This window comes from Petromyzon marinus, unplaced genomic scaffold (genome assembly GCF_048934315.1).
Source record: "Petromyzon marinus isolate PM22_M1 ecotype Great Lakes invasive population unplaced genomic scaffold, UKy_Petmar_22M1.pri1.0 PM_G_Scaffold_35, whole genome shotgun sequence".
NCBI lineage: Eukaryota > Metazoa > Chordata > Hyperoartia > Petromyzontiformes > Petromyzontidae > Petromyzon > Petromyzon marinus.
This window is the reverse complement of record NW_027422928.1, coordinates 1,255,977-1,266,062: the sequence shown is the minus strand read 5'-3', so window position 1 is coordinate 1,266,062 and position 10,086 is coordinate 1,255,977. Positions and strand designations below refer to the sequence as shown.

Sequence of the window (10,086 nt, the reverse complement as noted above, 5' to 3'; positions counted from 1 at the left end):
TTGCCTCACTCTGCCTCACAGTCAGAATTCTTCTCCTGCTTCACGTTGCCTCCATCGATGTGAAGGTCCCATTTTGGAGTTGAATCTTCATCTTCACATTTCACCATCACTTCTTCCCTCTTCACCATCACTTCTTCCCTCTTCACCATCACCTCTTCATATTTCACCTCGATACCTTTAAAAGTGTCCAAGCTAGGATTTTCTTCCGGTTCGTGTTTCATGAGGGATGGGCTCATGGTGGCACTTTGACTTTCACAAGCTGATTTCAGACTCCACTCCTTGTGGATCTTCTGATGCTTCTGTGTTCTCTGGTGTACTTGAAGATGTGATGACTGTGAAAACGCCTTCCCACACAGAGTGCACTTGAAGGGTTTCTCTCCTGTGTGTATTCTCAGGTGTTTTTTAAGAACAGATGACAGTGAAAATGCCTTCCCACACACAGTGCACTTGAAGGGTTTCTCTCCCGTGTGTGTACTCTGGTGTCGTTGCAGATTTGATGAATGTGCAAACGCCTTCCCACACACAGTGCACCTGAAGGGTTTCACTCCCGTGTGTGTTCTCTGGTGTCTTTGCAGATTTGATGAATGTGCAAACGCCTTCCCACACACAGTGCACTTGCAGGGTTTCTCTCCTGTGTGTGTTCTCTGGTGATTTTTAAGAACAGATGACTGTGAAAATGCCTTCCCACACAAAGTGCATTTGAATGGTTTCTCTCCCGTGTGTGTACTCTGGTGTACTTTAAGATGTGATGAATGTGCAAACATCATCCTGCACAAAATGCACCTGAAGGGTTTCTCTCCTGTGTGTATTCTCTGGTGTGTTTTAAGAACAGATGACAGTGAAAATGCCTTCCCACACACAGTGCACTTGAAGGGTTTCTCTCCCGTGTGTGTTCTCTGGTGTCTTCGCAGATTTGAGGAATGTGCAAACGACTTCCCACACACAGTGCACCTGAAGGGTTTCTCTCCTGTGTGTGTTCTCTGGTGTTTTTTAAGAACTGATCGCCATGCAAATGCCTTCCCACACACAGTGCACTTGAAGGGTTTCTCTCCTGTGTGAGTTCTCTGGTGCTGTGTCAAATTTCCAGTCCGATCCGTGCTGTATGCACGCTGGTCGCATTGTTGACTTGTCATACCGAGCTGCGCTGAGTGCATTTGCTCCATCAGACCAATTCTGCAGAGGAAGCGTCAGAGGAAGTGTCAGCTGCAGATAGAAAAAAATAATATCCACACCATCTAGTATCGAGGCACAGAGGAATGCATATATAGTCACATGTGACTTACACGTCTATACTTATTCATATATTCATGATGTTGTAAAAAGTTTCCCAAATTCATCACAGGGCTGTTATGGCACACAATGAGAGGGCAAATGGTTATAAACATGCCTGGAAGCCCTCGTATCTTCAAAATGAATGTTCACCAAAAACTCCGAGCATACGATTTCGGCTGTCTGGCTACAAAAGGAATATTTATGAAAGCTAAATTCAGCTGACATAGCAAAGGGTGTTGAAAACAATACTATTTGTGTTATGCAGAAATTCATAAATTAATGTTCAATTGCAACTTAGAGGTGTGAATCCAGGCTCAGATGTCCTTGAATGCTGGGATGAACAGTTCCGACTTCAGCTGCATGTGTGTGCTGTGTTAACTTCCTGTTTCCATTCTTACAAAAAGGTCCAGAGGAAAACAAAAGTAAACTATTGTTATGCTATAACCTCCGTGTTCAACAGAGTTAATAGACGTTACTGCAAACAGTCACACTGTCACTGGGTAAACAGGCGGTGACGTGTCTAGAATCACGCCTGGCCACCTTCATCTGCTTGGCATGAATGCTTCCTCACTCCACCAAGTAATTAATTGAGGATCAACGAACATAGCCGAGGCTAACTAGAGTTTGCGTGTCTCTCTCCGTGGTGAGATGTTAACTACCTCACCTGGTATACAGGAAGTCGTGGGTTCGATCCCGACCCTGATGCCTGCTGTATATTTGGAGTTTGCGAGTCTCTCCGCTGAGTGTCTTTGACCGATAGACATTGACACACGTATTCTTGTTGATTTCGGTAAAATTACGTAGATAGTAAATAACAATAACAGATAATACAATTACATTAAATAAAGACCACTTGTGTTGCGATCAAAACGACGTGAGTTTTTTTGCTTTATTTGGAATTATTAATTTATTTTATTGTTATTTTTATTTAACTTTATATCTACGTGACTTTACCGAAAGAACCAAGAATATTAATTCCTGCAGTCACCAAAGTTTTAAGTCAAAACATTCACACACGTTGACAAAGCCTCACCTTGTGTTGTTGTGGGCAGGTCGCTTCTGATGACAAGAGCGGTATAGCAGCTCAAGCGGGCTTGGCCTGGTGAAAAAGAAAATAAAAACTGCGTGAATATTTACAATAAAACAAAGTTTCAAAGTAGCGAGCCGGGTGATGACAAATTAAACTTAAGCGAGATAATTAAAGTGAACGCAATCAGGCGAGGGCAGGAGGCAAGGCCCCGCGTGGCTAGGCCCCGCGTTGTAAAGTTCCAACCTGGACATCGATTCCCATGCTCGCTGCTACTCAACTGACATCCCTACGAGAGAGCGAGGCTCTACCTTGGTAAACAACAACAACCACCACAATGAGAATTTCTCACCTCGGATTTCAGTTATCGCTTCCTGTTACCTCGTGACGTCACGCGGTAGCAGGTGACGTGACGTCACTTCCGGGGTACGAGACACGCTCCTCCCACAATAGTGACTGTGCGCGTACATGTAATATTTTGTCTGAGGGTCACACATTGAATAAGTGATGTTAGGACAAAGTGTGTGTGTGTTTGGAAGTAACCTGTACAGAGAACTCAGGTGAGAGCCGTTGTTCCTGTGATACAGGTCAAAGGGTACTTTTGTGTTTCACGAAGCGTCTGCCTCTGGAGCAACTCATCGTCTTTGAAATAGGGAGCACGCTCGGATCATTCATCAGTTACAAGGCATACCACTTGAAAGTTACACGTATAGGAGGAGGTACATTCTCTACAACACGAATTGTAGTTTTGTCTTACGTGTTGACGTATATTTTGTCTAACTGGGACTAGAAATGCACCTTGCTGATTCACGTCTGGATGTTCACAACCATCGGTTGAAGCAAACCCCACTGCTGTTGTTGAGACGCTGTGCACCAATAATGGTCCAACACATTGACGGCCTTCAGGCCAGGAAAGTCACAATATTTGCACATGAAGGACGAATTCACGCAAGCACCCGGTGCTCCGTTTTGAAGTTTTAAAATGAAACATCTTTGAATTGTGTTGTGTTTTGAATTAGATGATTTTATTTCTTCATTAAAAGCTTGTATCAATTTACATGTGGAAGACTTCATTGAAAAGGACATTTCGTTTGAATTTTCTCTCGTCATTAAGTAGATGGCCTTGCCGGGGGTTCGGTTCAATGTGGACACACACAGTGTACACACACAGTGTACACACACAGTACACACAGTGTATACAGTGTACACACACAGTGTACATACACACCGTATACACAGTGTACACACACAGTGGACACAGTGTATACACAGTGTACACACACAGTGGAAAATGAATCTAAATCAACTTAAACTCCAACTCTGTGACGTCACCACTCTTAATTACCTCATCGGCGTGAATCGCCAGGGTGAGGTGTACCTCGCTAGTGACGTTATGTCACCAAGGTATTCATCCCTCCCCTGTCCACCGCGCTCTTGAGCGTGACGTCACCTCCGCTTGGGTCACTGCCGATATCGCTCCAGTGGCAATCCTTATTTGGGCAAAGCTAAGCCCAGTGACTGGTGGCTCATTAACATAATGTATCCGTTAAAGCCGTCGCAAGTTTATTGCGACGGGTTCAGCGCCCACGCCCCCACCCCTCGACATATTGGCCGGCCTCATTAACATAATTTATTCAGTTAGAGAGCCGCTCGTGGGAGGGAAGTGACCTCATACTACTTCCTGCTGTCGCGAGGTAACAGGAAGCTGCCGTGTGCGCGCTTGCACTGAAATCCGAGGTGAGAAATTCTCATCGTTGTGGTGGTGGTCGTTGTTGTTGTTTACCAAGGTAGAGCCTCTCTCTCGTAGGGATGTCAGTTGAGTAGCAGCGAGCATGGGAATCGATGTCCAGGTTGGAACTTTACAACGCGGGGCCTAGCCACGCGGGGCCTTGCCTCCTGCCCTCGCCTGATTGCATTCACTTTAATTGTCTCGCTTAAGTTTAATTTGTCTTCACCCGGCTCGCCACTTTGAAACTTTGTTTTATTGTAAATATTCACGCAGTTTTTATTTTCTTTTTCACCAGGCCAAGCCCGCTTGAGCTGCTATACCGCTCTTGTTATCAGAAGCGACCTGCCCACAACAACACAAGGTGAGGCTTTGTCAACGTGTGTGAATGTTTTGACTTAAAACTTTGGTGACTGTAGGAATTAATATTCTTGGTTCTTTCGGTAAAGTCACGTAGATAGGAAATAAAAATTAAATTAAATGAAAAATTTAAAATAAAGCAAAAAACCCACGAGGTTTCGATTGCAACACAAGTGGTCTTTATCTTATTGAATTTAATGTTATTTTTATTTTCTATCTACGTGACTTTACTGAAAGAACCAACAATACGTGTGTCAATGTCTATCGGTCAAAGACGCTAAGCGCGTGCCGCTGTTGACTCTGAATGTGTGGAGGGGAACACCTTCACCACGGGGAGAGAGAGACAGAGACACGGATAGCCTCGGCTATGTTGATGATCCTCGATTCATTACTTGGTGGAGTGAGGAAGAATTAATGCTGAGCAGATGAAGGTGGCCAGGCATGGTTCTGGTCACACCACCACCTGTTTACTCATGGCAGTGTGTGACAGTGTCAAGTTTGTGTTTGCAGTAAAGTCTATTAACTCTGTTGAACACGAGGATATATAAAAACAATAGTTTATTTTTGTTTTCCTCAGGAACTCTTTATACGAATGGAAACAGGAGGTGAACACAGCACACACATTCCGCTGAAGTCGGAACTGTTCATCCCCAGCATTCAAGGACATCTGAGCCTGGATTCACACCTGAGTTGCGATTGAACGTTAATTAATGCATTTCTGCATAACACAAATAGTATTGTTTTCAACACCCTTTGCTATGTCAGCTGAATTTAGCTTTCCTAAATATTCCTTTTATAGTCAGCCGAAATTGTGTGCTTAGAGTTTTGGGTTAATATTCATTTTGAAGATATGAAGGCTTCCAGGCATATTAATGACATTTTCCCTCTCACTGTGTGCCATAGCAGCCCGTGGAGAGAAACCCTTCAGGTGCACTCTGTGCATGAAGGCGTTTGCACGTTCATCAAATCTGATGAATTTGGGAAACTTTTTCACTACATCATGAATATATTAATAAGTATAGACGTGTAAGTCACGTGTGCATTCCTCTGTGCCTGACGTGTAGATGGTGTGGATATTCTTTTTTTCTGTCTGCAGCTGACGCTTCCTCTGCAGAATTAGTCTGATGGAGCAAAGGCACTCAGCGCAGCTCGGTACGACAAGTCAACAATGCGACCAGCGTGCATACAGCACGGACCGGACTGGAAATTTGACACGGCACCAGAGAAGTCACACAGGAGAGAAACCCTTCAAATGTACTGTGTGTAAAAAGGCATTTGCATGGCCATCAGTTTTTCAGAACCACCAGAGAACACACACGGTAGAGAAACCCTTCAGGTGCACGATGTGCGGGATGGCGTTTGCACAGTCATGTAATGTTGTAATACACCAGAGAACACACACGGGAGAGAAACCCTTCAAGTGCAGTGTGTGTGGGAAGGCATTTGCACATTCATCTGCTCTTAAAAAACACCAGAGAACACACACAGGAGAGAAACCCTTAAAGTGTACTTTGTGCGGCAAGGCGTTTTCAGATTCATGTCATCTTGTAACACACCAGAGAACACACACGGGAGAGAAACCCTTCAAGTGCACTGTGTGCGTGAAGTCATTTGCACATTCATCTGCTCTTGTAAAACACCAGAGAACACACACGGGAGAGAAACCCTTCAGGTGCACGATGTGCGGGATGGCGTTTGCACATTCATATAATCTCGTATTACACCAGAGAACACACACGGGAGAGAAACCCTTCAAGTGCAGTGTTTGTGGGAAGGCATTTTCACGGTCATCTGCTCTTAAAACACACCAGAGAACACACACGGGAGAGAAACCCTTCAGGTGCACTGTGTGTGGGAAGACATTTTCAGATTTATCTACTCTTAAAAAACACCAGAGAACACACACGAGAGAGAAACCATTCAAGTGCACTGTGTGTGGGAAGGCATTTCCAGATTCATCTAATCTTCAAAGACACCAGAGAACACACACGGGAGAGAAACCCTTCAAGTGCACTGTGTGTGGGAAGACATTTTCAGATTCATCTGCTCTTAAAACACACCAGAGAACACACACGGGAGAGAAACCCTTCAGGTGCAGTGTGTGTGGGAAGACATTTTCAGATTCATCTACTTTTAAAAAACACCAGAGAACACACACGGGAGAGAAACCCTTCAGGTGCAGTGTGTGTGGGAAGGCATTTTCACAGTCATCTGCTCTTAAAACACACCAGAGAACACACACGGGAGAGAAACCCTTCAAGTGCAGTGTGTGTGGGAAGGCATTTTCAGATTCATCTCATCTTCAAAGACACCAGAGAACACACACAGGAGAGAAACCCTTCAAGTGCACTGTGTGTGGGAAGACTTTTTCAGATTCATCTACTCTTAAAACACACCAGAGAACACACACGGGAGAGAAACCGTTCAAGTGCAGTGTGTGTGGGAAGGCATTTTCAGATTCATTTGCTCTTAAAACACACCAAAGAACACACACGGGAGAGAAACCCTTCAAGTGCAGTGTGTGTGGGAAGACATTTTCATGGTCATCTGCTCTTAAAAAACACCAGAGAACACACACGGGAGAGAATGCCTTTAAGTGCAGTGTGTGTGGGAAGGCATTTTCAGATTCATCTCATCTTCAAAGACACCAGAGAACATACACGAGAGAGAAACCCTTCAAGTGCAGTGTGTGTGGGAAGACATTTTCGGATTCATTTGCTCTTAAAACACACCAGAGAATACACACGGGAGAGAAACCCTTCAAGTGCACTGTGTGTGGGAAGGCATTTTCACGGTCATCTGCTCTTAAAAAACACCAGAGAACACACATGGGAGAGAAACCCCTCAAGTGCAGTGTGTGTGGGAAGGCATTTGCAAATTCATCAAATCTTCAAGTACACCAGAGAATGCACAAGCATCAGAAGATCCACAAGGAGTGGAGTCTGAAATCAGTTTGTGAAAGTCAAAGTGCCACAATAAGCCCATCCCTCATGAAACACGAACCGGAGGAAAATCCCAGCTTGCACACTTTTAAAGGTATCGAGGTGAAATATGAAGAGGTGATGTTGAAATGTGAAGAAGTGAAGGTGAAATGTGAAGAAGTGATGGTGAAGAGTGAAGAAGTGAAGGTGAAATGTGAAGATGAAGATTCAACTCCAAAATGGGACCTTCACATCGATGGAGGCAACGTGAAACAGGAGGAGAATTCTGACTGTGAGGCAGAGCGAGGCAACTCCCAGCAGTTTGTGGAAGTGGAGGTGTGGGTGGACTTCCTCCGAGACAATACAAAGTCAAGTGGAGACCCGGTAGATGTGTAAGCCTGAGATGATGTCGCTCTAATAGATGCACCTTTGTCACAGGCCTTTAATGACAGGAATGTGTAGTTGGACACTCAGCTCCTAGGTTCAACCTGCAGAGTAAGGGCGGCCAGTCTTTGTGGACCTATGGATTGGGTAGATCTTTAACCAGGAGTGAGAGACAATAAGCCGCCAAGCATTCACTATGTTATCATAATTGCATTTACTCGGTGCTTGCTTAACCGCCTCAGCAACTCGGACTTTTGTGTCGTACCTCGTCTGAAACACTCGAAGGAGCATCCCCAAGTAGCAGCTGCCCCTGTGTGGCACAAGGTGGTGGCCCTGCACCGGCCTGCATGTGGACAAGAGCCTGTCAGTAGGGGGCGATGATTGATGCGTCATCTCAGTTGTGTAGTTTGTAGGCAATCTTGATTCGAAGCTTTCGTGACTGCAGGAATCCACACTCTTGAGTTATTTTGGTAAAGTCACCACGTGGGTAGAAACATAACAGATCACGGCGTTTAGATCACAACACGAACAATCGTCATCAGGTGGGACAACCACAGCAAGAGAAACTGCTGAAGTAGTAGGCGCCTACTCCAGCAGTTTCTTCTTCTTGCTGCTGTGCTTGTCCCACCTGATGACGATTGCTTGTGTTGCCATCGAAACGCCGTGATCTATTATTTGTAGCGTAATGTTTAGAATTTGCTACATTTTGACCCAGACGCCAGCATGCAACGGCCTACTCGTTTTGAATGACGCAACAATAGTACGTTGTATATACACTGTTAAGCAGACGGTGCGTATTTGTAAAATAACATCTTGTTAATACGATGTAACGTGATGCAGTCAATTTCGCTGCAGTAATTCAATTTTGTTAATATGCCCGTCAATGATTTAGAATGAATACCGTGTCTGATTGTGCGCGTGCATGTAACATTTTGTCTGAGGGTCAAACTTTGAATAAGTGATGTTAGGACAAAGTGTGTGTGTGTGTTTTGGAAGTAACCTGTACAGAGAAGTCAGGTGAGACCCGTTGTTCTTGTGATACAGGTCAAAGGGTACTTTTGTGTTTCACGAAGCATCTGCCTCTGGAGCAACTCATTGTCTTTGAAATAGGGAGCACGCTCGGATCATTCATCAGTTACAAGGCATACCACTTGAAAGTTACACGTATAGGAGGAGGTACATTCTCTACAACACGAATTGTAGTTTTGTCTTACGTGTTGACGTAGATTTTGTCTAACTAGGACTAGAAATGGTCCTTGGTGATTGACGTCTGGATGTTCGTAACCATCGGTTGAAGCAAACCCCACTGCTGTTGTTGAGACGCTGTGCACCAATAAGGGTCCAACACATTGACGGCCTTCAGGCCAGGAAAGTCACAACATTTGCACACGAAGGACGCATTCACGCAAGTACTCCATGCTCCGTTTTGAAGTTTTAAAATGAAACATTTGAATTGTGTTGTGTTTTGAATTAGATAATTTGTATTTCTTCATTAAAAGCTTGTATCAATTTACATCTGGAAGACTTCATTGAAAAGGACATTTCGTGTGAATTTTCTCTCGTCGTTAAGTAGATGGCCTTGCCGGGGGTTCGGTTCGATGCTGATTTTCACCTGTTTGGGATTGCGGGATCGAGATAAGGCGACACGGAGCTGGCCGTGCGAGAAGACCGCCGTCTGCAGATCGATTCCAACGTAATCGAACATCTGTCCCTGCGCCTCTGTCGTCCATGCAGGGGGTGCGTAGGTTTGCAGCGCCCCCTGGGTAGGTAGAGGAATGGGGTTGGAGAGTATACACAACTTGCATTTCTAGTAATTTCAACAATTTATGGGCATGCGCATCATTAACAGTATCCTGATTGATGAGCAAAACAAAATCGCAATTTAATCGTGAATCTATTGTCATAAATGAGTCTGAAATATGAATAGTCATGCTCAAAACTGCATTCCTATTGTTATAAAAAATCATTGTACCCCCATTCATGATGACAATTCCAATATGGTCATTATGATGCTCAGAATTACACATATTCTCAGAATCATGAACATTTATTAAAACAGCAGTGTGCTCAAAATGCTCATTTAACAATTTCAACATGTACACAATCAATTCCAAGATTCTAATCAAAGTAAGTCCTATGTATCGTGGTGTTTTCATGCTTATACATTATTGCACGCCCCCCCCCCCCCCCCCCAAAATATACAAAAGTCTATTTTTATAATGTTTGCATGGTGTACAGTCTGGAAATTACCCACATGGCAAATTTCAAGCTTGGTGCGTGTCGGGAAGTTCGCTAAACAATTTGAACAGACGCACACATTCACAACTTTGCCTTTGATATATATGGAGATTGGTAATAAATTGTTAATTTAACTACTTTCATGTTGACGGATTGGA

The 10,086-nt window shown here is 44.2% G+C and overlaps 1 protein-coding gene across 1 annotated transcript; it reads left to right on the top strand.

Annotated features, from left to right (window-relative positions):
- Positions 1-5,395: 5,395 nt before the first annotated feature.
- LOC142915771 (uncharacterized) lies at positions 5,396-8,223 on the top strand. The gene has a single exon (XM_076061449.1). The coding sequence runs from the start codon at positions 5,510-5,512 to the stop codon at positions 7,700-7,702; it is 2,193 nt and encodes a 730-aa protein (XP_075917564.1). The 5' UTR covers positions 5,396-5,509; the 3' UTR covers positions 7,703-8,223.
- The last annotated feature ends 1,863 nt before the right edge of the window (positions 8,224-10,086 follow it).

Bases quoted from the DNA above. Each gene is read 5' to 3' on its own strand.
- LOC142915771 (XM_076061449.1), top strand. From the start codon at position 5,510: ATGGAGCAAAGGCACTCAGCGCAGCTCGGTACGACAAGTCAACAATGC.